The following is a 27,714-nucleotide window of genomic DNA, read 5'->3' on the forward strand; positions in this document are numbered from 1 at the left end:
AAACTTTGTAATGTAATTACAATGTAATCACTATTATACACTATTTATATAAATAAAATAAGCATTACACTCTATACATCATTTATATAAAATCAAATGACTCTTATACCCTTCTTTTCTACCTTTACCAAATAAATATAGAAAAACTTTAATCAATACACCACTCATTCCCATTATCTATCATTCCAAAAATAAACTAAAAATAAATACTATTACTATTTGCATTTCATTAAATGAACCACCTAACAAGTTAGGCAATGTTACAGACTTTGGCATTCTAGTTAGAGCATTGCTATTAGGCGCACTTCTAAACATGTTGCCTCAAGATTGGCTAGCAATACTCCTTAAAAACTATTATATTTATATGGTGCCCGATACTTAATTGGACCAATAGTAATATTGACACATAAAAAGGTGCTACACACCACTAGTGCCTTTTAGCATTTCTCTTCTAATTAAGACCTAAGTTAAGCAAGTTAAAGACAAATTTCTCAAAATACATCGTCATAAACTGATCCTGATAAAATAGAATAACATGAATTCCCATCAAACTAATTAACTTAACCCTTTTCTCTATTTGAAAGGGACAAAGTGAAGTTGAAGTGTAGTGGAAGATAACAAAAAGCTCAATTAAAGAACCTAATCATAAAAGTAAAAAACATAGACGATAAACATGATTAGATTGCACTATCATTATAGAATTAATCCCTTTCTGTTCATTTCTTGGGATACGACTTGTATAGAATGGTAGAACCACCAAAATAATAAAATACTGAGTATGGATTTCACTTATACTGGATCTTACAGTGTATGTAGAATCATTTGTTAGCTTCAATGACTTCAGATCACAGCCTCCACCACTAGGCAACTCTGCAATAAGATGGTGTAAGAGTTAATACTTTTCCTCTGTTATTTGGATGGCATTAAAAAAAGACATAGATAAATATGAGAAAGTAAAGCAGGACCACTGTAGCTGCTCCCACTAGCAACCAACAAAGTATCATTTTGCGTCCAAATGTTTACGTTCAGAGAAGCAACAATCCAAAGAAAAAATATCTTCATTCTCAAGATCTTAGAAGGGGTTTTCAACAGAACCATCATAATTTATAATCAAGATTCAATTGACATGGAGGCTGGAGAAAAGAATGGATCAGTAACTGTGGTTAAAATGTTATGTTCACACACAGCACACACTTTATACATCTAAGAATAGTGTAACACCCAATGTGATACCCAAACAAGCAGTAGGCATTCCATTTCTATGTCATCAAAAAAGATAAAAAGTAACAAGTCGCAGTGTGTTCTCTTGTGAGAATGCATCCTTGAAATGAGTTTGCACCTCTATAAACTCTTTCAAAAATCATTTACATAGAGGAAAAATCAATTTGAAAACTTAAAATATATGGCTTATAAAATATTCAGACTAAGAATATTAGAGCTATTTTAATGTCTTACCAAAATGATTTACATAGAGATAAGGCTAAGCGAAAATGGCGAACTCAAAACATCTACCCAGCATTGCATGTTTATTTCTTGATGCAGTACTTCGAACGCATGCTATCTAGCTTCTCTGCATACTCGAGTGGTGTTGCCTCACTACTAAATACCTCGTTCCATATCTTAAAAAGATCTGGTCACAATGACATTAAATCAGTAAAATCACGACAACAATGCTCTAAAATATACAGTAACGGAAAACCTTTTAATTTTAGAAGCACAAAGATATTTGATAGATATGGCCATATTAGTAAATGTCAACATGAAAAGTCCTATGAATGGAGAATGTCTAGCATGTCAAATTTCGGGAGAAATTCAATGTAAGTATGAGTATCCATACCTGATTTGTCTGTGGATGTAAGACACATGACAAGTATGTTGAATCTTGGGACCTTGGTTAAGTTCTCCAAAAAACTTACTGCTAGATCCATTTCTTCTCTGTCAACCAAAAGTGCATGATGAGTACATTAAAAAGCTAAAATCAGAACACAAACATCATGGGGATAAACATTACATTACCTGAAAAAGGATGCAATGCACTTGACAATGTCCACTAGAACTGGAACAGTCAAAGCATTCTTGAATATCTGAGGTAAAGCTTCAGGAGATATAGCCTAAAGAAACCCCTTCGTTAGTGAATTACAAAATAAATAGATTATTTTCCGTTACTGAAAATCACCAAGTAAACAACTGATTATATCCTTTATTGAATTGTGCATATTTCTTATGATGACCCTATGGATTTTGGACAAATGAGAAATAATTTGTGGCTGTGGCATCAAGAAGTTGTGTCAACATACATAAAAAAAAACTATAATTAAAATAAGACTCGGGGAATGTTTTTCAAATCAATTACTAATACCAAATCTACCAATTCATTCTCAGTCCTCTACAGGCCCCGCTAAAATGTTTTAACATGACCACCAATAAGTAAAAATTAAGCTCAATGACATAAACAGTTTAAATGAAAGGTAAATTTTTTATATTTACAATGAAGAATGAAAATCTAAAACTAAACCATGATAACTCATTACGGACCTTCAAGAGACTAGCCTGTAAAGCACAATCGCCACAAAGCCTTCGCCAAGAAACCTCAAATTGATAAGCAGAAGTAGGGGGTGATATGTCTTTCGCTGTTTCAACCATGACTTTGGAAGCAACTCGAGATGCGAGCTCTTGCACTGATTCCCTCAGCTCTTGCTTGCTAGCTACTTGTTTTCTCTGACAAAAAAGATGTGAGTCATAAATGGGAAACAGAACTAGGAAGGGAAAATAATTGAACTATTGAAGATAAATTGATGGAAAAGCAATACACACATTAGAATATAAACAACTACTATTAGTTAGAGTTTCATATCTTACAAGAGCATTGCAAGCCTAGCAGAATTTAGTAGATAAGACAAACATTAGTATGGAGGAAAATTAAATCGTTGATACCTTGGTGTAGTCTTGAGCCTCAGACACTTCTGTCTTCTGAATAGTACTTGTGACAGGCTGCATATAGATATTTGAAAAAGCAATAAGCATTTGTAGCAGACATATTGTGAGACATAACAAACATGAGCCAGAAAAGAAAGTTAATTGTTAAAACCTTGATGTAATCTTGAGACACAGGCTTCTCTGTCTTTTGAGTAATACTTGTTACAGGTTGCACTATATGATTGTTTACTTTGGCATCTTTCTTTTCTACTTTCTGCATCTTTTCTATAGTATTCCCCAGTGCTGTGGAAGTCTTATGAAGAATTAACTGAAAAGGATCAAGTTAAAAGATTTAATGTTTCTTTCCCCCCAATAAAACCTCCAATATCAAAAAATCTATACTAAATTAAAAGAACAAATATAAGCACAGTAACTACAGTGATGTCATGTGATTAACTTACTAATCACTAATCATTACATAAGAAAAACCTAGTCAGTGAAAAAAGAAAAATACACGCAAACATCAAATAAACCTCCACATGCGAATGGCCATATATTTTTCTATCTTTCCAAAGGAAGAAAAAACAAATACTAATTTCAAGTCACATTACAGAGCAAGCAACATTACCAGAAGAAGATATACTCACTTTCTCATATAATGACTTGGCCTCAGTATACTGTTTCTTGATTTCTTGATTTTGAGGCTCCAACCGCAAGGCAAACTCCGCATCTGCGGTTAGCTATATATATTAAATAAGAGAGATCAAGATTACAATGATACGTAATAGATTAGATGCCATAATTTTGATATCAAGAACCAAAAACCAAATTTGGTTACAGTATACACATACCCTCAAGACATTCTTTAAGTTTTCCAAGTTCTTTTCTAGCTGTTGCTCGCCGCGAATATGCTTTAATGTAACGATCATCCATATTCAAGGCCTCTGTGCAGTCATCCTCAGCATCCTGGAATCTAAAGAACAAAACTGAATTATCAGTCAAGTATTGGAAGACAAAGGAAACTTACTCCAAAAGCAATTGGCAAAATGTCATCATTTTTGCTGGGTAATAAGTAAACACGATAACTGCTATATAAACAACTACATCAAATTCTGAATTAAAATGTTTATACAGCATTTGGTTCAAATATCTTTTAATAATCTAACTGCACCAAACAATGCAACAGTGCTTGTAATAAACTTGCCTTTTGACCTTCAGATATGCCATAGCCCTGTTTGCATAAGCTACTGCTGTTGGTGACAATGCAATGCTTCTAGAATAACAGTCAATAGCTTCCGTAAACTTCTTCTGCTTAAAATACTCATTACCCTGATAATTAAGACACGAACACAAAACTCACTATCTACATTGACTAACAGAGAAAAATTTAAAAAGATTTTTTTTAATAAAAGAAAAGTAAAACTCTTACCGATTCCTTCTCTGAAGCAGCATCAGCAAAACTATCATCAGATATGGAGCTATTCGGCAGTCTGGTAATCGTATCATAGTTCCTCAAGTAATCATATGGCGTTGAGCTACTTAAATAGTCCATTGTAGAGGAATGCCCAGCTGGTTTCCTGTCTTTACCATCCATTTCAGTCTTCTTGGAAGATGAAACCTTTACACAAATCAAGCATTGTAAAAAGCTATCAATCAGGTGAATAAACTCATAGCATACACCAATTACTAATAAAGCTTGCATTGTTCTAAAACCCACTAATTACAAGAAAGAAAGAAAAAATGCTTCAACATTATAAAAGGGCAACACAAGTACATTTCAAACTATCTAATTAAATAAAGAAAGAAGAATTGATCACAGTGTGAAGGACCCAAAAAACATACAGACTGAAAAGACAGGTTTTTCCATACGAGATAAGAATTGTTAAGTGTGGGTTTATGGAATTACCGATAGTTCCTTACGAGAATCCTGTGGTTTCATTTTCTTGTCCTTGTCCTTAAACGAAAGCTCCCAATCCTGCAAGTCACTCAAAATCCCCTGGAAATCCTAGATGAACATGAAAAAATGAAGCAATAAAATGCAGCGATGAATATTATGAGCTCTATTGACTAGTTTATCATGATTTCATATATAAGCACCACGCAAACAATCAAACAAACAAGTGAACTGTATGAAATAGCATCAGTGATTTTCATTTTCAATGACAGGCTTGAGGTTTGGTTTTCTTCGTTCGATTCTCGTAAGATGCAAGCTAGATTTATGAAAGAAGGCATGATAAAAAAGAGAGAAGAAGTATGATATTGATACCAGAGGTTCGTCACGTCCGTGCTTGGTTGGTGGAGCCCTAGCCATGAATGGGAGTTGAAGTTGCAGAAGGCAAAGGAATGTTCTACTGTAAACTCAAGCACCTAATTAGAATTTTTTTTCGCATGTACCATATAGCCCCTGAATTTTGAAGTCCTTTAAAAATTCACTCAATTATTGACAATTTTTTATTGACTAATTAGTAATTTTTTTTCTTAAACTTTGACATGTATTAAATCGTGTCCCTGAATTTTTTTTGCCGTTAAAAATTCCCCTGAATTATTGAGATTGTTAAATTTAAAGACTTTTGTCTAATTTTAGTAAAAAAATTCTAACATGGATGAAAGTTCAAGAAGCATGATTTAGTATATATTAAAGTTTGAGGTGCATAATTTGATAGATATCAAAGTCTGCGGAGCATAGTTTAGTACATAAACAATTACTGAAACAGTAAATTGAATGAAATTAGACAAAAGTACTTAAATTTAACAATTTCAATAGTTCAGGTAGAATTTTTAACGGCCAAAAAAATCAAGAAGCACGATTTACTACATGTCAAAGTTCAGGGGGAAAAATTACTAGTGTAAAAAATTTTAATAGTGTAAACGCATTGTTTTGTAAATGTTAAAGTTGAGAGCACAAAAATTCCCAAATATTTATCAACAATTTCATTTTCAAAAAAATAACTATTTAAGGTAAATATCATTAAGATCCCAAATTTTTATAGAAAGTATGATTATCCCGCAAATTAAATTTTGTAGCTATTACATCAGCTAAAAAAAATTCACATCCTTAATTTGCTTTTCTGTCAAAATAATTGCAAGAAATAACTTGTGAGAAAAATATAATATATTAATAATATATATATTATTATTATCCTTAGGTCAATGAAGCTTCTGCAAAAGACATTATTTGGTTTTCTTTGGTTTATTTTTGAAACCTTTTGCACAATTCAGTCTTGAATCTTTGGAGAATTAGCAGAATAATAAGAACAGCAAAATGAAGGAGGAGAGACAATTGTAGTGGTATTTATTTAATTATTAAAAAAAAGTATAAAGCCATCATATTAAGAACAATTTACATTATAACATTACTCTTCTCTTCAATTACATTTTCGAATAACAAAAAAAAAGAGGACTTCAGATATTGAACAATGAGGTACAAAATCAAGTTACAACAAATTGGGTATAGAACCATTTTAAACTAAAGCATCAATTTGGGTATGTAGGTTTCTTTGGCAATTACATAAGCTTAGAGCATTGGGGTTTCTCACATTAAGAAAGAAAAAAAGATTATAAACTAAACATTGGATAAACACAATAAGTGGATAATAAGAATAGGACACGTGGATCAAGAGGCATCTGGTTTTATAATTACTTTTACTAAGAAACCACATGTGTTTATATTATATTCCAATTTCCAACTCTGTAACTTATTCCAAGTATCACAACTATAAAACCGTTGTCTGTTATTTGAACGGTTTCTCTGCAACAAGTAACTATAACTGACAATTAGCTGGTACATATAAGAGTAGCTACTATTTACACAAATACTTCTTATTTGATTATAACAGAGCTAACCAAATGACCAAATGCCACACATTTAACAAGTTGTTAAAGGTGACATCTTTTCGTGTACTGCCTTGTAGCACTGAAGACTGCATAGGGGTAGCTTCGATTCTGAATCACGGTACTTATAAGAGTTTGTACAAGATGGACCGGCGCATTTCTCCCGAGGAGGCGGATAACTGAATCAGCATAATCAAAATTATAAGATAATGGAGCAGAACAGAGTTTTAAAGCCTGATATAATGCATAATAACTTAACCATATGATATCTCCCAGTTTATTCGATCACGAGTCAACTTAATCAAATAAAACTAAATTTCCCGCTATGAATACAGTAGAAACAATAATGGTAAGAACCATGCAAGTCAGGAAACAAACGTTTGCGAGCAATGCTTACTTGCATGGCTTGGAGTTGAATATAGTTGGCAGTCCCATTTCGTTGGGAAATGTCACTACAGTTCCTGAAGGACCTAGCACCCATCTAACTGAGTCTGATGCAATTATCATAGAATTTGCAGCCCTCTCCTGTAAGGATTAGAGGATGACTGTAGTGTTAATAGAGTGAAATGCTTTATCAAGTGATACAGTGTACCAACAAGAGTGTTCCTCATGTAATTCTTACCTGTGCACGATCTTCTTGCCGTTTCTTAATTTTGTCTTCCTTTTTCTTCCTACTAGAATCTTGGCCTAGGATCTTTCTGATTGCCTCTGCCTAAGGTTCAGCAAGGAAAAAAGGTAAATTAACACACTTATCATCAAATATATTGTAGGGTAGATGGAATGGAAGACTAATAAAGAATGACAAACCTCAGATTCCCTGGCAGCCTTCTCTACTTGCATCCTGCGTCTCTGAGCAGCCTCCGCTTTCTTCAGTTGCTGCTCTACGTCAGTGAGTTTCTCCTTTTGTTCTGTAAATGAATAAACAAGTAATGATCACAGCTTAGTGGAGGTCCAAGGTGGCAAGGTAAAAAAACCTAATAGCATATAAGAATACATCACCGACTTCTTGGTGGAGCAGGTGGCAACCCATTTGGAAACTCGATAAGATTTGCATCTAAGCTGGAAGATACATCTTTTCCAGTTTGAAGGGCTCTTTGACGGGTAGTCACTGTCATTTCCTTTTTATTATCGACAATTGAATTGATGGACTCCCTTCTTGGTTTTCTCCTCTTGCTATTGGGCTCATCATCTGAAATTGAATATTCCTCCTCTACATAATCAGTATCATCTGATATTCTTCCTGATCTGGACTTCTTAGCGTCCCTCCTCAATCTCGATGAGCCATAGTCTCCCATATCTAAATCATATTGGCGATCAGAACTCCTCTTTAACACCTTTGAAATCCTCCTATGTTTCCTACTGTCTCTTTCCTCGTCGTCTTTGTATTCTTCATCATAATCACTAGCAGTCCTAGAGGTTCTGAGTTTTTCAAGGTACTGAACCTCCAAGCTGTTATCCTCCTCTTCATCCAGTGCATCATCTATAAAGCGTCTCCTAGTAACCCTCTTGCTCTTATAAACAGGTTCATACTTCCCTATTTCTTTTGCATATATATTATCTTCAGGCCCTGGAGAATCATCCTTACCAGCATTAATGACATTTCTAGAATCCTTGCACAGCCTCCTGTACAGGTCAGTCCCCTTATCTGAAGTAAAGGTGTGATTGTCAGCCGAATCCTACACCAAAAGTCTAGTTAGATTGGAGTCTTCAAAGTTTGGGAAAAAAGTCACTTAGCTAAATAGTGCTCATCAATTCGGTAAATAGAAACAGGAACTCACGGCAGGTATAGTGAAGAACAAAAAAAAAAGGTTTCAAACCAAAAAAGCAAACAAAACAGTAAATTGTACCAACTAGGAAGAAACTTCAGTACAAAAGTAACCCATGAACTTCCATTTTTTGTGCCTTGCACAAGCATGGTATTATTAAAGCAAAAATTATTTTTACTTTTTCTTATCTCTCTCTGAAGAAATGGTTCTTGATACCTGAATTATCTTCTGTCGAGGCCGGGGGGCATATGAAACATGGGAAGATTTTGTAGTGGATGACCCAACAGCAGATGCACCATCAGATATGGAATTGGCATGAATTGTTCGCGTAACACCACAAACTTTAAGCTTAACCTTCTTCACTTTATTCTCATTATCCAAGTCATCTGAAATAGATTCAAAATGCCCCACATTGGTTGAGCTTGTCCAATTAGCAGGGGCAAGGACACCTTTGCTGCACCTTTTAGAATCAATCCCATTATGCTTCTGCTCGTTACTGCTACCTCGAAAAGATCCATTATTAGAAGCTTCATCAGAATCTAGAAGACCACCATCTTCATTTTTTATCACATTCTTGGAAGACTCAGATTCAGCATTGTTAAAAAATGAGGCCCTAGAGCTACACAGGTTCAGATTCATTTCTTTCTTTCGAGTAACTGCACCGTAACCATTATCTTCATCGCTTGATCCTTTGCTGCCATCTGATAGAGATGAGTGTTCACGGTAATCCAAAGGCACTGCTGATTCATTTCGAGGACGACGGGAAGCATTACTCCTCTTTTTCCTTACTGCACTGTTACCATCACTGACACCCAAACCTCCAAATCCTTCCATAGGAATCAACAGCTTTGAGCAACAATCCTAAGTGTTTTCTGTCATTCCCGAGGAGGGAAGATAGAAAGAGAGGAAGAGGGGAAAAAAAAAAGAGCTCAATAAGAGATATAATCTCTGTAGTTTGAATCAAGGACGAAAAACCAAAGAAGGCTTCAAAGTCACCAATTCAGATACATATGAACATACTTTGATCATTAACACATTTGGTGCTTAATTGAGATTAAGAGTCTCAATACAAAGATATCTAAGGTTCTAATCTTGGTTTCATCCCAATTCCCGAACCCCCTCACAAAGAGATTCATATGAACATACTCTGGGGTAAGCAAACACAAATAGAAAACGAGAATGGTAATTGATAAAACACGTTGTAAGATCCATTAAACCTTATAATATTATTAGTTTATGGCCTATAACTGGTTTCCAAACCCTGAAATTTATGCTTCCTTCAGTGTAATGGAATTGATAATTATATTGCTATAGTGAACCCCATCACCGATTTCAGAAACGAGCTATCAAACTTGAATTATAAGCTAGTGATTCAAACTCAAAATCCAGCTTAACAAAAGCAAGATTTGACAAAAATAATATCCTCTTCGAATCTTGCCCAGGCGAAGAAATAAAGGGGAAAAAGAGAGAACTTTATCGAACTAGCTCATCAAAATTCAGAACCAACTAAAAGATATCAAACAGAAGTTTAAAGCTAAGCTAAAAATTTAGAAAAAAATTATACTTTTCTATGTGAAGAGATTGATAACCATGTGCAATTTTATCGTAACCATCAATATCATCATTACTAATTTTCAATCCAAACAGAGGAATTGAAACAATATGCATATAGCTCAAAAAAAATCCACCTACAAAACACAACAGAAGCCAAAATTGAGGAGCTTACCTATATGTGTTGGCAACGAATAATCAAAATAGGCAAAACCTTGAGAGCACCGTCAAGAAGATGATTGATTACGTTGGGTCCAGAGTGCAGAGTCGAATTTCTTTAGCCAGGCAGTGGAGAGTAATTGGAGATGGAGAGAGAGTTAGTGAGTGTGAATAATCTAGGGTTTAGGAATAGAAGATGGAATTGGGAAAGAGGGGGATTAAATATGATCACCATTTCTGTGAATCCAATAGTCCTGTGATTTTGTTGGGTCACCACCAAATTCATCCATGTGCACATCTTTGTCGAGTCCGACGAAGAAACTTGGCTTAAATTACAGAAACGACATCGTTTTGTTTGTTTGTTTGTTTTTTTTTTGTTTTGTTTTGTTTTAATCATATCGGGCTCGTTTGGAACACCGTATTAGGTCGTATTGTATTGTATTATATTGAATTGGATTATATTTTATATTTTTATATAATACTATGTTAAATTTTAATTTATACTAAAATATTATATATTTAGGTGTCCATAAAAGTTAATACCACACATATAGTTTTACATAAAAATATTACATAAAATACAATTTAATATAATACAATACAATACAATACGGCCTAATACGACGTTCCAAACGAGCCCATAGAGAATACTTTCATTAATGAAGTGGTGAAACCTCAACAACCCAAAAGGTTAAGCAACATACATTTTGTATTTTCGCTCAAAATATGCAAAGTAACCACTTCAGGCTTAGTTATTCATTGTAATAGATAAATATTTAAATAAAAATCAAAAAACTCAAAGGAAAAGTATAATGAGTATTGTTGAGAATCATGCGGTTCTCTCTCAAAACCAATTAGTAATGAGTAGAGTAGACCATGTTCTTATGCATGGTTCAATATTTTTACATTTGATCTGTGTGGAACAATATTGTCCAATAAGTATCAACTTATATCATATTAATGGACCACTAGAAACAGTGACATGAATCAATTGTGACAAAGCAAAAAAGAACATCATAGTATATATTAAAGATAGACAGTAAAGAATCCACACAAATGTGGACAATCTAAACCCAAAACAATGGGACGTTATTGAAAACAAAACAAAATAAAATAAAACGTGACTGGTTAGTCATTACTAACACACTGCACCCTGTTACCGTCACACCACCATCATTGTGCCCAATCAAAGGTTTACCACCAAGATCAAACATGTCGGGATCCTCCCACAAACCCATGGCAAGGTTGCTCCTCTAAAGCGCCAACAACAAGCCCCATAAAAATCAATTGAGCCAAAGGTCTTTTCCAGCACCCCCCATGTCTTCGACCACTAGAACGAAACTACCATCCTAGAGAAAAACAGCCTCGTCGTCCACGATCAAAGACCCCTCCAGCAACCCTCAAACCAGAGGTGATACCTCTCAACGGAAAAAGAACAAAACAAAAACAAGAGGAGATCCCGAGAAGCTCTACACAACACACACCTAGAGAAAAAAAAAACCCTTCGACTAGGTCTAACCAAACACATAGAAACAACGCCAACATCCCCAGTCAAGAAAATAAAACAACCATTGGCAGCGTTAAAGAAAAAAAAAACACTAGTAGAGAGAAGAGAAGATGAGACTAATAATAACAATTGTGCCAAAAGCCTCTCAATGGAAGCAATTTTTTTTTTTTCACAATATTTTGATTTTTAAATATTTGTGGCAATACTACCCAACTTTAGTTATTGGTACGGTGATACCATCTAAACTTTACTTATGTTTTGGTTTTTAAGTTTGAAATTTCGTATTTTAAAGTTACCAGTTTATTATTTAATTAATTTCTTAATTAAATGCGAAATAATATAACTGATACTGAAACAGTTTTTCTGTAGCTAACAAAAGGCAACTTTGTAACTTCAGAATAAACCGAAAAAATAAATAATGCAGAAAAGTAAAAACACACAAGGTTTTTGTACGTGGTTTCAACAATCTTTTTAGATTATTACTAGTCCATGAGGCCACACCTAGAGATAAGATTCATAGATAGATCTAAAAAATATAAAGTAATTGACTTATGCATAAATAGACTCTCTCTTATTGTATGTCGCAATGTAATATCCTAAGATTTAAAAAACGGATTAGCGAACCCTAACTAGTTGAATATGTATTATTATGAGAATATATTATTATATAATTTATTATATGTGAATTAATTTGATAAATGACATGTTAAGACCCCATTGGTGAGCTAGGGGCATTTTCATAATTTTGACCCGAGAATGGTAAAACTGTGAATTGAATATAATTGCGTGCTTATGGACTATATTATTATATAGTGTACTTGTATTGTCCTTCTGCAAGTATTTTCGGACAAGTTGGCACGGTATAGTCACAATCGGGTAATTTGGGCTGAACTGGGTTCGGGGCCAAAATACATTTTCAGAATTTTTAAATTGGCTTGTTATTGATATATGAATAACCTGAAATTTATTTAAGTATGGTGTATGACTAAATGACTTATTTGCCCTTGAGATTGTGTATATGCTATGTTGGCCCTAAGGGCATTTTGGTCTTTTTGACCATTTAATGTATTTTTAATAAAAGAAATTTTTGAAGGAAATTAGATGGTATTTTTTTGGTTTTGATCATCCCTAAACTGACTCCTCTTTCCCCCCTCTCTCTTTCTTAAATTTTCTTCACATTGATATTGGTTATAAATTTCAATTGAGTTTTGGTGTTGAGCTTGGAGGTTGATTTTAGGTGCTTGTGTTGATAAGATCTTGAGGTAGTTCTGTGGCCTTGGCCCCCTCCAACCCAAATACATGTGCATATTGTCTTTTATAATTTTTAGTTATGTAGGTAATTATAGGGTCAACCCAAGTTTTGGACAGCTGAGACCATTGCACAAGGCCTTTTATTTTTAAAGGCTTATTTTTTTTGAAAGAAAATACTTTTTTTTATTATTATTATATAAGAAAATTTATAATTAAAAGTTTAGAAATATATCTTTAAAAAAAGAAAAGAAACTAAAAACTAGTAATGGAATTATAGTCTTAATGTAAATGAAACTTTTTTTTTTTAATAAAAAATATAATTTTAATCTTTTGCACAAGACCGCCAAAATACTTAGATCAGCGCTGAGTAGTTATATATTCATTTGTTAGTGCCCCCTTATAGTCAAATTAAAATCAAAGCATTGATGGTAAAAAAAAAAATAGAATTATCATAACATTAAAACAAAAGTTATAGAATCCTCAACGCAGTATTATTGGAAGAATAAAATACTCAGATGCGGGATATATATATTATGTATCGGTTTTTTTTTTTTATTATTATTTCCACCTCAAAGAATAGTGAGAGAATAGTGAGCATGAACAAATGTCAAAAATCTAGATGTTAAATAAAAAATTAAGGTATTCATAAAAAAAAAAAAAAAGTAGTATATTTATAAAAAATAACATATGATGCATTTATGTAATGATTAATAAAAATTAGAAAATGATAGATTTTTTTACTTGTGTATGTAGTAGCAACTCTTACTTTTACACTTTTAGTTTTACAGCTACTACAAATTTATTTTTACACTTCACAACAAGATAGAATATAATTTTTTTTAAGTAATTGTTTGCTCACTGTTAGTGTATAATAAAAAAAAAATTGCAAAAAAAATTAGCATATATTTACTTATAGATGACTTCCTTAATATACAAGAGTGACATTATTTATTTAAATTTTAATTATTAATTTAATAATATATTTTAAAATATTTATTACTTAACTATTATAGTTTGGCCTCCCTAATTGTTATTCCTAGTGGTGCCCTCTTTATATATGTATCATGTCTTTTTTTTTATTGAATTTAATAAATGGTAACATATATATACATAATTTTAATTTTTGACATTAGAAGCTTAGAATTTTTTTATAGGGATAATTACATAAAATACAATTTTTTGTAAAAAAATTATATTTTTATGTTTAAAGATTTTTTTTTATATATATTTTTATGATTTTCTATAGAAACTACATAAAAGTAACATGAAAATAACATATAAATAATCAACAACAAATTAACAAGAGTACAACATAAAAAAATGTATTTAAATAAAATTAAAAAAAATCATAAAAATATTTAAAATCCGTGAAACCGTGTTTTTATATATTTTTTTGTTATTCTCATGTATTTGTGAAATAATCCCTTTATATATATTATAAATACTCATTAATAATTATTCATTTTTCACACCAATTCTTTATTCATATAATGTCACACATCCTTTTTATATAATTCAATATTACAATTTCTTTCTTACCAAATAATTAATGGATTCACAAAATGCTTAATATTTTTCACAAACCAACTACCAAAATCCAAATTTATTGTATTCTCAATCAATCCAAAATTTTCAAATTCTCCACATACTAATCCTTACAATCTAAATTTTTAATATTCTCGCAAAATTTTCTTAATTCTCAAAATTTTCTCATTCCCTCATTAAATTGAATTTCATATAAATGTTACACAATACAACACCAATTATTTTATTAGTTATCTTTAAATTGGGTAAGTACCATTTTGGACCTTATATTTTACAAAAATTATTAATTGAACTTTCTGTTTTGTTAAATGACAAAATATACCATGTATTTTCCAAAATTGTATAGATAGGATCTTGAACTGATTTTTTTGTCAAAATAAAACTTAATAATAATACGATCTAGAGATGTTATGACAAAACTGATTATATTTTTTGTATTTGTTCGTATTAGAAATTGTCTTAAAGTTAGTTATACTAAAAAATAAAATTGTTAAAAATTGAGCTCAAGATCCTATTTTTATTATTTTGGAAAATATAGAGTTTATTTTGTCATTTAACATCCAATTAGTAACTTTTACAAAAACACAAGATTTAAAATATTATTTACCCTTTTAAATTTAGCGTAACACTTTTTATTTTATCAAGAAATTAAATTTATTCAATTAATATATGATTTTTTTTTAATTCAGAATAATATTTAGGGTAAATTGCGCCATAAATACCTAATATTTCATATTTTTATACACTTAAATACTTAATGTTTATTTTTGGAGGCAAAAATACCTAATGTTATAATTCTCTTATACGGTTACTACCACTTTTGTTAACTCATAAATATGGATATATGTAGGGCCAAAATGTATTATATTTATTTATTTTATTTTAAAATTTAATATTCTTAATATTAAAAACTAAATGCTATTTGTGTTTTTTTTAAAAAAAAGAGAGATGGAATACTAAATTACCATAGCTGAGTGAACCAGTACAGTATATAGAATATGATTATCGAATTGAAGTATCAATATCATGTGAAAATTATTGTGAGAATCGATTTTTTTTTAAACAAGTAGCATTTAGTTTTTTATATTAAGAATATTAAGTTTTTTTAAAAAAATGTAATGTATCTGAACCCTTCACATGTCCATATATATGAGTTAACAGAAGTGCTAGTAATGGTGTAAGAGAATTGTAAAAATAGGTATTTTTGCATTTAAAAATAAACATTAAATATTTAAGTGTATAAAATTTAAAATTATAATTTATCTTAATATTTATAATTAAAATAAATAATACATTAAATAATAATGTGGAGCTGATAATTATACGATGATGTTATACCAATATAAAATTAACACGTGTAATAAAAAAGTCTAACATTTGTTGAGAAACTTTAAAGTGAGTCTGTGGTAACGGGTGGTGGTGGAGGAGAGACAGAACAAGTCAGAGATATATACCTTAGCTTAGGTTAGCTTACGTGGATGACGCACTCAACGTCGATTCATCAGTGACAAGACAGACATGTGACGTTAGAAAAGACTCTCCCTTTCAACAAATAAAATAAACAAACATATAAACGACAATCAATCAGTGTCGTTTTGGTGAGTCAGCAGACACAATCGGACGGTTGACAGTGACGCTTTTCTATCTTTTGGGGGTGTTAGCCCGCGCGCGATGCGCGGGGGTTCTTCGAATCTGTGAAAGCAGTGTCAACCTAGATTAACTCACCCTAACCCACTTCAACTCAATTCTCTCTTCTTGGGACCCACTCCCCACCAGGGGAATCAACGCCCAACAGTTATTTTTTTTTTTTACTTTTCTTTTTTTTTTTTCTTTATTTTACCATTTTATTTTTGTTTTTTTATACGAAATTGTCAAAAACCAAGTATATATTATTGGATTTTTGTCTGCACCCATGATCTACCCTTGACATACAATTAGTTTTAGAAAAATGCTAAAAGTTAATTTAAGAAAATATATTTAAGAAATACTATAATTGCTAGTGTCTAATAACAATGTTTGAATTTTTTTATGGTCGACGTTGTAGTTATTTAAAGTACTCTGTAAAATTTTAAGAAGTTTAAAAAAATTTAGCATGCTGAAAAATATGGATCAAAGAGTGTGTTGCACACATGACTTTTTTATTTTATACGTGTGTAAAATAGACGGTTTGAATATTAAATTCTATGTTGTAAAGTATTTTGAATTTCTCAAAATTTTATAGAATGTATTAAATAACTATAACGTACACGATTATAAAAAATTAGACTAAAAAATTCTTTTAAATGTCGAAATAGTTAGGTGTTGCACTAGTGCACTCATTTTAGTGGGGTCTATTGTAGAAATACCCTTAATTTTTTTTAAGCATTGTTATTAGTGGTGTGTCTAGCACGTTTTACCTTGCAATTGGTTAGCAATACTTTTTAAAAGTTATTACATTTAATTATATGGAATATGATATTTAATTATACCAATAGTAATATAGACACGTAAGAGAGTGCTAGGCCCCACTATGCATTTTAACATTTCTCTAAATTTTTTATATGATATTATACATTGTAATTATTTAAAAAAATTATAATAATTCAATATGCCGGTGTATATTTTCTGTATTTTCAATTATTTTAAATTTCTCCAAGTTTTTAAATATTAAAGCTCTCTAGTCTCTACATGTAAATATTTTATATTGTATTTATAACTTATATTTATTTTGTTTTGAGAAGAATTTAAATAATTTAAAGTATCAAAAATAAAATTTAAAATAATCAAAACTAATTATTTGAATTTTATTATTAATATAGTAAATTATTGGGTAATTCTACAATGCACCTCCGTAAAAGGGTTGTACTGATGTACCCTTAACTTGTTTCGGCATCCAGAAAAAAATTTTATTCTAATTTTTTTTCATATTCATGTACGTTATAGCTATTTAAGATATCCTGCAAAATTTTAAAAAATTCGAAATAATTTACAATATAGAAAACAATGTTCAAACAGTCTAATTTACACGCGTATAAAATAAAATAGTCACGCGTGCAACACACTGTTTGAACATAATTTTCGATGTGTTAAATTTTTCCAAATTTTTTAAAATTCTGCAGGATATCTTAAATAACTATAACGTATATGACCATGAGAAAAAATTTGACTAAAAAATTATTTCTGATGCTAAAATAGATAGGGGTGCATTAATATATCCATTTTAAAGTGGTACATTGTAGAATTTTCCTAAATTATTTAAGGATTTAAAAAAAGTTAAGCATTATAAAATATAAAATATAGGGTAATTCTACAATACACCCCCTTAAAAAAGATGTATTGATACACTCTTGACTTGTTTCGGCATCCAGAAAAATCTTTTAATCTAATTTTTTTTCATATTCATGTACGTTATAACTATTTAAGATAATCTACAAAATTTTAAGAAATTGAATAATTTATAATATAGAAAATAATGTTCAAATAGTCTATTTTACACTCTATAAAATAAAATAGTCACGCGTGCAAGACACTGTTTGAACGAAGTTTTCGGCGTGTTAAACTTTTCTAAATTTTTTAAAAATTTACAAGATATCTTAAATAACTATAACGTACATGACCATAAGAAAAAATTTGACTAAAAAATTATTTCGGGTGCTAAAATAGATAAAGGTGCATCAATGTATCCATTTTAAGGGTGTACATTGTAGAATTTCCCTAATATATATATTTAGAAAATTCTATAATGCACTCTCTTAAAAGGGATGCACCGATACATCTCTATTCATTTTAGTATCCGAAATAATTTTTTACTCAAACTTTTTCTCATGGTCATATAAATTATAGTTATTTAAGACATCCTGCAAAATTTTAAGAAATTCGGAAAAATTTAACACGACAAAAATTACACGCAGAGAATGTATCTTTTTTTTTTATTTATTTAAACGTTTATATATTACAATCATCTTTTACCTGGGACTCGAACCCAAAACCTCTAACACACACACCCACCTATGGTTACTTGAACTAACCTCAAGTGGTTAAAGTAGAAAATGTATCAGTACATCTTTTTTAATAAAGAAAATACATAGTAAAATCACTCTATATATATTTTCTTTTATTTAACACTGACCATAATTCATATCACTATGTACGTATTTATTATGTGTATTTATTATTTTTTGAGGTGAGATTTTATTATTATCTTGAGATAAGCAATATGAAATGTCATATCATATAACCATCAAATAGTAAATATGAAATAGTGCATAAAATCTGGACACGGTAGCGTATTATATGATTTCCTTTCTAGTAAGACAAAAATAGATGGAATGTATTTATTCACATATATATACATATCACATTACTTTATATTCAAGACATTTTATATAATTTGATTAGGACAATTCACCAAAATGGGATAATTATTACATATACACTTTCAATGTATATATTTTTAAAAAATAGATAGTGGCATATTATTTGGATAAACTTTATGGATAACCATTCCACAAGAAAAAAAAAATTCAATTGCAATTTTCCTTAGTGCATTATCATTGTGAAAAGTAATGGATATTAAAGCTCATAAAAATACATTACATTCACAAAACATAAATAACAGCCAACTAAATACAAAAATTAGATAAATTACTAAGACCAACTAACTTACCTAACTCTCTACAAGAACACAAAAAGCCCAAAATGGACTAAACATATCCCATGATTTACAAAACTTGAATGAAGCAGAAAAAAGATGAAAACTTTCATCTAATGTTGGCTGCTTCCGGGTCCTCCCAGTGTTAAAATCACACCTTGAAGATCACTTCTAAGGCTTGGTGATTCTTTGGGCAAAGATGAAGAAGGAGTAGGTCTAACCACAGGAAATGGTCTAGCCATTTGATGAGCTTGTGGGAAGCTTTGAGCAGATCTTTGACTTGAGTTCTTCGTCGGTTGCTGGAAAAGCCTATAGCGCGGTTCAGTGTGAGGCGAGCTAGGAAACTGCTGAGTTGCAGCCGTGTGTGGGGTTTGTGGGAGAACCGGTCCTCTTGGGATGACTCCAAGTCCCTGCTTAAAAAAGTTTAAAGTAAAAAGATGAGTTTTTTTCAGTGTAAAGATTTAAACTTTGAGCATAATATATGATTGGCATTGGGTTTTTGAAGATTACTGGTGCAAACAAGACTCCTCTGAATAGCTTTCCATTAACAGTTGCAGTCATTAAATAACCCGAGTCGAATACTCCATCGACTTTTCCTCGAACCTCAGCTCCAATCTATGGACAAAGAGAGTATATGAGAAGCAGAACTAATCAAAACAACACAAGAACAATAAATGCCTAGCGAAAATTTACCGGGTGCTGATTTGACCCTGGATCTAAGAAGTGAGTGTTATTTCTACCCAAGTGACCATTATTAGTCTGGGATTGACATTCCCCTAAAAGGTGATCTTTTGAAGTCCTTTGTACAGCGTTTATCGACTCTTTCTGTCTACTTGAAACATTTCGAGGTTTGTCATTGTTTGGAGTCTCGTTTAGTTGCTTGAACAAATTAAATCCTTGAGAACCGGTAACTGAATCAGCGGCTCTTTGAGTCGTGGTCTGTTCTTGATCAGATAGTGATGGCGAGGAACTATGAGAAAGCGAAAGAGAATGCTCCTCTTGCTCTGATTCGACATCCCATACTTTCGCTGTTGATGTTCTTTTCCTCTTTGGGTGTAAAGTATCTTAAAACAAAAACAAAACACAAACATAATGGTTACTAAAATATATTTGATTGCCTCAATGCATACCAAGATTGAGATTTCTCTGTTTAACCAACCTGAATTGAAAGGAAAAGGCCGTTTTCTTTCGGATTCTAGTTCATAGGCTCTTTCCCTTACTACCACATTGTTCCCCAAAAATATTGTTTTCTGGTTCAAAACAGATAATAAGCTCCCTTATGAGATTACATGTCCATATAACGAAATTAAAGATTGAAGGGGTTTGGTAACAAGTTACTAACCATGTCATTATTTCCTTCTCTTCTCAATGACCTCCTCTTATCTTGGTTCCAATGGTTTCCAAAAATCTTGCACATGGAAATGTTGTAACGGCCATTGGGATGATCTGCTCCGAGTTGCAACACCAATAACTCATTGAGAGGGCGCTCGTCCTCGCCACATCTAAAATCACAAACCACCCAACAGTTAACAAAGTTACTTACTTACATTAGAAGTTTACAATTAAGCAAGATTAGAAGATACATTACCCGCCATAGATGGCAATATCAAAGTCTGCAACAATGGCAGTGTGAGAGAATCGCCCTTGTGGTTGTTGGCCTCGTATAACAAGCTGAGTCCAAGAGCAAGTACTCACATCAAGGATCCAAACATCATTGTAGTAATGTTTGTCCCCAACTCCACCAATGACATAGACCTGAAAATCACAAGCAACTTAGATCCAAACACCAATGATGTTCCTTTCCATTTTAATTTTCTAACAACAAACTCAATCACTTGCCTTTGTCCCAATGTTTACAGCAGCATGGCCCGCCCTTACACCAGGCGAAGATCCTTGCACAGATAGCTATTGAAACATAAAAACCAGAGCTTAAATTAAACTCAGTACTTAAAAAAAGAATCATGTAAATCAATAACATGTTGTTTTTCGAAGAAATTATACCCGCGACCAAGTTAAGGTATCCATATCGAGCATGTCAACATCGCCATTATACCGATCACCACAATCTCCACCATAAACAAAGAGCTTGTTTCCAAATGTAACAGCACTATGACTATCTCTAGGGACAGGAACATCACCCTTAACTTCAGGGGAACTCCATGTCATGGTTTTGAGATCAAGAATATGCAAATCATTCAAGTAATTTCCTTCACCTTCACCACTGCCTCCAAATATCACTAGCTTCTCATCACTCACTAGTGTAGCAGTGTGACTTTCGCGAGGTGAAGGCGGGGTTCCTTTGCATTCGGGTTGCATCCATTCTTTCTTTCCTAAATCTAGTATATGCAGATCGTTTACTTTCTTCGAGCCATTTGTACCCCCGAAAACCACCATTTTCTGCCCCACAACAACCGCGCTGTGGCTGTCTCTCGGGCCAGGGCCTTCGCCTGTGGATACAAGAGCATTCCAAACCATTGTGTCAAGATTTAGCAGAAGAACATCACCAAAATGCAAGCCTCCACAACACCCCTGAAATGATAGAAAACAACAGCAAAAAATGGTCAATATTTAGCATTGGAATGAAAACATTTTAAGTTCCTAATGAGATCAATTACATTTTTGGATATTAATAGTTGACCTTTGAAGTATGTTGTGCTAATAAAAGCCAATTTAATCAAATTCCAAATTTGATGTAAAATATATTACCAAATTCTATATAGTTTTAACCCCATATCTTAAAATCCCACTTTAGAGAGCTTAAAATTTAACAGTGTGCTTCAACCAAAGTTCATCTTCCATTTCCCTCTAGAACTATTTAATTTCCATAATAAATTAAAATAAAAATACAGAGTAAGACAGAACTCAGACCAAGCCAAGCTCAGAAGATACTTTAAGTAAAGAACTAAACCAAGAAAAGAGAAGAAAATAGAAAGTAAGTTATTTATATTGCAACCATTAATAGTGATATTAGAACAACAAACAATTAGGAGGGAAAGAAACCAAAATCATATTCATAATAACAAAAAAAAATTATACATACCCCAAATACATAGAGAATCCCTTGAGCATAACAAGTAGAGTGCCCCCATCTTTCAGAAGGATTAAATCCCATAACCTTAGGATAAAGCCACATTGCCTTCTTCTCTACAGCTTCAATCCCCAAAGACCCCATTTTTATTTGATATTTATTCTTTTTTCTCTCTTTATTGAAGCTGAAAGAGAGAGAAAGAGAAAGAGAGAAAGATGGAAAATGGGATTGTTGTTGATGGGGTATCAGATTACTTGAAAACAGTATTGGAGAAAGATGAATGAGGAAGAGAGAAGAGGAAAATAAAAGGGTCAAAAGAGGACATGAACAAGGCAAAGTAAGTGATGTATCAACTATCAGTGTCAATAGACATGAAAAGATGGGAGCTTTCAAGTCTAAATCACTGTGGCAACCAACAAAGACAGAAGGGTTGTGGTGAAAACAACATATTTTTTCCTCTTAATTCTGTTGATTATCTCATATTTCGTGTGTGAAAAAAGAAAAAAATAAATAAAAATTGAAACTTTAGTACTACCCTTTTAATGATCAGTATTTAGACTATTAGTTGAGCTATATAAATGAAAAAGTAAAAGAAAAATTTACTTGGTACACTAATAATAATCAACCAACCAACGACTGATGTGAAATCATGAGAAGTGACTAATATTATTTATTTACTTTACTAGTCTAAAGAAAGCTTTTTTATTTATTTATTTATTTAAGAAATTAATTTTCTTTTCACATTTCTGGTCTTGCTGAAAATGATGGAGTGGGAGGTGGGCATTGGGTTGTGGGAAATGATGGGGAAGGTGTATTTTGGTGGTTTGAGGTTTTGTAAGGTAGAATGGGGGGTTTAGAGACTTGGGTGAAGAGAATTTGTTTCAGTGTTTCCATACATATACAACTCATTATTTATTTATTTATTATTGATTGATATTTGTTTTGAAATTTTGGTATAGTTATTTTATGATATTGGAATTGAGATTGGGATTGATGGGAGTGAAGTGTTTCCACTCTTACTTTTTTTTTTTTTTAATTTTTTTTATATGTACTCAATTTTCAAGGTGGGTTATTGATTTGTATCTAGAAATGTCTCTTCTCAAGGGTCTTTGGGGCAAGTGTGGGGGCTTTGTGATATGGAAATTCTTTTTTTAGTTTTGGGAAATGGGATTTGGGATTTGGGAATTGGGATGGTGTTGGTTTACCTCAAAAGGTTGGGTGTTTTCTTGGAAAGCTGGTCTTATCTAATAAATAATTAAAAATTTGTAAGAAAGTTGGTCTTGGTTTATATTCCACACAAAAAGAAAAATTGATAATTTCAAGTTAAAATTTAAAACAATTCAGAAAATTAAGTCATAATTTCATAATAAGATTTTAGTAATTATATAAATATTATGAGTGATTGAAATTTAAAAAAAAAAAACATTAGATAATAAAAAATTAGAAATGCTAGAGAGTAACCTTGATGTTTACTATTAATATATCCTTAAAAAATTATTATTGTTAGTGTAATGAATCTCAAATTTTTTTATTTAATAAGTATTATATAGAATGTTAATTATTTTCAAAATTTTACCATATAATAATATTTTAGAGACTAAATTATAGATTATACTCTATTCTTAGGTTGAAATTAGAAGTCAAACTTGTATGTATTTATTTAGGGACTAATTTAGGAAGCATATGGTTACGACACTATGATAATACTAGAAAATGATACGAAATAAGTAGGTTTGGTAATATGTTTAATAACCTTGTTGTGTTTGTATTTGAATTTGAGTTTTTTGACATTTAATAATCGTGTCATGTTCATGTTTACCTTAAGGGCCTATTTGACATGCAAGATTGGATTACATTAGACATACTAATTTGTCCAATTTAGTGTTTGAACATGTTGAAACTCTAGATAACTAATTCAGCTAATCATATATGTGTAGGATTATTTATCTCATCGGATGGAATAAATAATCCATACAGATGTTGCTATAATTTTAAACACTACGCAAGTATACACAATCAAGTAGTAAATCTCACACAGGTGAGGTCGATCCCACAGGGAATTGGATTAAGTACCACTAAATTATACTTATGATTCTATTCGGTAAATCAAAAGCAATTATGATTTAAAAACAGTAAAATTTGAAAGAAATTCAGAAAACTTAATAACACAATTTAAAGTTGAGCAAGATGAGACAATAGGGAGGAGAATCCTGTTGTTGTTTACCCAAATCGTTAATGCTTAATTACTATCCTATTCTTGGAGTGAATGACAGATTATGAAATAACCTAGCTCCTTTCAAATCTTCTAGATTCTAAATCACATGTTATCTAATTAATTCCTTAATTAAACTAACATGAAATCAGCATTAAGCAATAATCTACTCGTCACATAAGTCATGCAAATACTTTCGTTTCACATAGAACATTGATTATCTTAATTTTAGCATTCTCAATTCTCACTTTTCAGATTTCGAATTGAGATCATAGAGCATGCACAAGGTGATCAATCTTAAACATGAAATTAAGAACAAATTAAGATAATTTCACACACAAGAATTGAGGAATGGTAATTAAACATTAACTAGGCAAAACATTAAACAACAATCATCATCCTCCCTAAATGGGAAATTTAGTTCAGAAACAAATCCATAACCATTCCTATAACAATATTCAACATAAATAAATTAAAGAGGAATAGAGAAAGAAACTGTTGGTGGATGAATTCTGGATCTTCACTTTGATCTCTATGCTCTTCCTGCCGCTCTCAGCTGTGTTTTAGGGTTCCAAATCGCTCTCCCAGACTTCCAATCGCAATTTTCTATTTATAATTGAAATTTAGGGTTCGATGGACGAAAATGCCCCTGGTCCGTACGGGATCTCGCCGCGGCCAAAAGTGGTCTCGCCGCGGCCAAAAGTGCATCAAAAAACTACGTTTCTGCCCAGACTTTCTAGCCGCGGCCATGGAATTCTCGCCGCGGCGAGATGGAATTTTCAGCTTCGATCTGTTTTAGTAAAATGAGCATAACTTTCTCATCCAAACTCCAAATGAGCTGATTCAAGATGCGTTGGAAAGATAAGAAAGAGATCTAAAACTTTTATGTTTTGACTTTTTCCAAAATATGATCAGAACATAGTCGAATTCAGGCTTGAAGTTTCAGCTTTATTCTCTTTCAAAATTTTCTCTATTTTATAGATCACTGTTTTCCGAAATTTGTCCAATTTATACATTCCAAGTGTAGAAACCTGAAATCAAAGAAAACAAGCGTAATTCTATTCTAAAAATAATAATAAAGAAGGAAAACAACTATAAAATGTGACCCGAAACTTAGGCTAAAAATAGCCTAACAAATTCCCCCAAACTGAATCTTTACTCGCCCCCGAGTAAAGCTAAAACTCAACTAAACTAAAAAAAACAATGTAATAGATAACTAAACCTTCCAATGATTGAACTACCACTACCACCTGCACAACTTCAAGCAATCAATAACCAGAATTTCAACTCAATAACTCTAAGAACTAACTTGGATGTACAATTTAGAAGTATTTGACGTTCATATCACAACCATTCTACACTTCCCGACATTCCACTAACACATGATCAATAAGTTTGGATGACATACCTCTCTCCACTAATGTTGACAAATTTTTCTTTGGAATCAATAGGTCTTTTTCGATTATCACAACGTGGCTTAGGTACATGGGTAGGTGACAAGTCATTTAAGCTACGTTATACCATAAGCACAATTAACCAAGCAAGCACCCACACTTATCCATTTTTTCATCCCAAAGAAGATATTAAGAGATTGCATATTTTTTTCCTATGTGCCTACCTCATTGTTCACAATTGATTCTCAAGAAGAAATTATCACATTTCATTTTTCTTTTGTTTTTTTCTTTCTTCTTTTCTTTTTTTCAATAGAGGCACAACACATGACAACTATTTAATTTTTTTTTTAATCTCTTACTGCAAAAATTATTCCCCACTTACACACTTCATTCCCCCCAAACTTGATTAAAAGCTTATGGCATAATAAGGTACGTTGAGAATGAAAGTAGTTAAAGATAACGAATTAAGCTTAGTTAAGTGGTGAATATATATATATATTTTTTTTTATTTTTTTTATTTTTTTTTTTTGAAATAGGCTAAGGCTCAACTTTGGGTAACTAAGGATAAAACTTTTCAGGTAGGCTTGAAAGGCTCAATCGATCCAAAGAAAATTTGCCTAAATCACTTTCCAAACAAAAATCAACAAGAATTTCGCTTCAAGAGAGTATGTCAAACAAATTCTATTCCATGTTAAACCAATCATTCCACAATCCAAGTAGAACAAAAGTGATATGCGTCAAAAATAAATGTTTTACATCTACATGAGCAACCTTCTAATACACATCCAATTTAATTCAAAAAGTTATGAGTCAAGCACACAATTAAGATTTCAATCCATTGCACAAGTGAATAACAGTAAGTCAATCAATATTCCAGCTCAATTATCAACACATGACACTAACAAAAACAAAAACTAACTAAAAAAACGAAAAAAACTGAACAAAAAAACTAAAAATTTTAAATCTCTCCCCCCAAACTAAAGATGCACATTGTCCCCAATGTGTTAAAATAAAATTGTGGTTGAGAGAAACTTACCTGAGCCCCATCAGAAGGGATCAAGTCCACCCTTTGCATCCAAAAGAGCCCTCGTACCAAATGAAGAAAATTTACCACCAATAGTGTTGATTTCAGAGTTTTGCACAAGAGTAAGCTCACCTTCAGAACTACCACACATCAATCTTTTCCAACGACGCTGAGTCGTTTGAAGTCGCTCTTTAGGCTTTGCTTTCTTCTTATCAGTTTTAACAAAAGAACCATTCACCACCTCAATCTTGCAACAGGTAGGAATGTCAGTTGGGGCAAAAACATTAAAATTGACCTCTTCATCTTGCACTCGCAACTTTAACTCCCCCTTTTGAACATCTATTAATGCTCGCCCCGTGGCTAAGAATGGTCTTCCCAAAATAATGGGAATAGTTGAATCTTCCTCCATATCAAGAATTAGGAAATCAGCAGGGAAGATAAACTTACCAACCTTCACCAGTACATCTTCAATTATCCCACGAGGATGAGTTAGAGAACGATCCGCTAGTTGTAAAGTCACTGTTGTGGGCTTTGCTTTTCCCAATCCTAGCCTTTTGAAGACAGACAAAGGCATTAGATTAATGCTTGCTCCCAGATCACATAGAGCTTTAGTTTCCACCGAACCCCCTATAGAGCATGGAATATTGAAACTACCCGGATCTTTAAGCTTGGGCGGTAGTTTCTTTTGCAAAATTGCACTGCACTCCTCAGTGAGTGCCACTGTCTCGAATTCTTCCAACTTCCTTTTCTTAGCCAAAATTTCTCTCATGAACTTCAGGTAAGTTGGCATTTGCTCCAAGGCCTCCGCAAAAGGAATGTTGATATGTAGTCTTTTAAAGACCTCTAGAAATTTTGAGAACTGCTTGTCTAGATTGGTCTTTCGGAGTCTCTGAGGATAAG

At 32.1% G+C, this 27,714-nt stretch overlaps 3 protein-coding genes across 5 annotated transcripts; all 3 read right to left on the reverse strand.

Moving 5' to 3' along the window:
- Window positions 1-666: 666 nt before the first annotated feature.
- LOC115721063 (uncharacterized) lies at window positions 667-5,333 on the reverse strand. Of its 2 annotated transcripts, none has more exons than XM_030650301.2 (13): window positions 5,183-5,333; window positions 4,823-4,921; window positions 4,346-4,534; window positions 4,121-4,245; window positions 3,768-3,889; window positions 3,564-3,646; window positions 3,089-3,244; window positions 2,935-2,991; window positions 2,536-2,718; window positions 2,017-2,111; window positions 1,838-1,935; window positions 1,456-1,630; window positions 667-870 (listed from the first exon to the last, which is right to left on the reverse strand). In XM_030650301.2, the coding sequence occupies exons 1-12, from the start codon at window positions 5,225-5,227 to the stop codon at window positions 1,527-1,529; spliced, it is 1,356 nt and encodes a 451-aa protein (XP_030506161.2). In that variant the 5' UTR covers window positions 5,228-5,333; the 3' UTR covers window positions 667-870; window positions 1,456-1,526. The 2 variants fall into 2 exon arrangements, with proteins under 2 accessions (XP_030506161.2, XP_030506162.2); XM_030650302.2 differs by having other exon boundaries at window positions 4,823-4,891; window positions 5,183-5,299.
- Window positions 5,334-6,525: 1,192 nt separating this feature from the next.
- On the reverse strand, window positions 6,526-10,619 carry LOC115719048 (uncharacterized). The gene is made up of 7 exons (XM_030647935.2): window positions 10,240-10,619; window positions 8,730-9,385; window positions 7,751-8,423; window positions 7,555-7,655; window positions 7,370-7,459; window positions 7,145-7,272; window positions 6,526-6,926 (listed from the first exon to the last, which is right to left on the reverse strand). The coding sequence occupies exons 2-7, from the start codon at window positions 9,345-9,347 to the stop codon at window positions 6,782-6,784; spliced, it is 1,755 nt and encodes a 584-aa protein (XP_030503795.2). The 5' UTR covers window positions 9,348-9,385; window positions 10,240-10,619; the 3' UTR covers window positions 6,526-6,781.
- An 8,408-nt stretch (window positions 10,620-19,027) lies between these two features.
- On the reverse strand, window positions 19,028-22,822 carry LOC115719686 (uncharacterized). Of its 2 annotated transcripts, none has more exons than XM_030648827.2 (9): window positions 22,197-22,822; window positions 21,158-21,685; window positions 20,996-21,061; window positions 20,745-20,911; window positions 20,499-20,658; window positions 20,316-20,406; window positions 19,850-20,220; window positions 19,667-19,771; window positions 19,028-19,566 (listed from the first exon to the last, which is right to left on the reverse strand). In XM_030648827.2, the coding sequence occupies exons 1-9, from the start codon at window positions 22,326-22,328 to the stop codon at window positions 19,270-19,272; spliced, it is 1,917 nt and encodes a 638-aa protein (XP_030504687.2). In that variant the 5' UTR covers window positions 22,329-22,822; the 3' UTR covers window positions 19,028-19,269. The 2 variants fall into 2 exon arrangements, with proteins under 2 accessions (XP_030504687.2, XP_030504686.2); XM_030648826.2 differs by having other exon boundaries at window positions 19,028-19,569.
- Window positions 22,823-27,714: the final 4,892 nt, after the last annotated feature.

The sequence above is a fragment of the Cannabis sativa genome, chromosome 2, assembly GCF_029168945.1.
Source record: "Cannabis sativa cultivar Pink pepper isolate KNU-18-1 chromosome 2, ASM2916894v1, whole genome shotgun sequence".
NCBI classification, from domain to species: Eukaryota; Viridiplantae; Streptophyta; class Magnoliopsida; order Rosales; family Cannabaceae; genus Cannabis; species Cannabis sativa.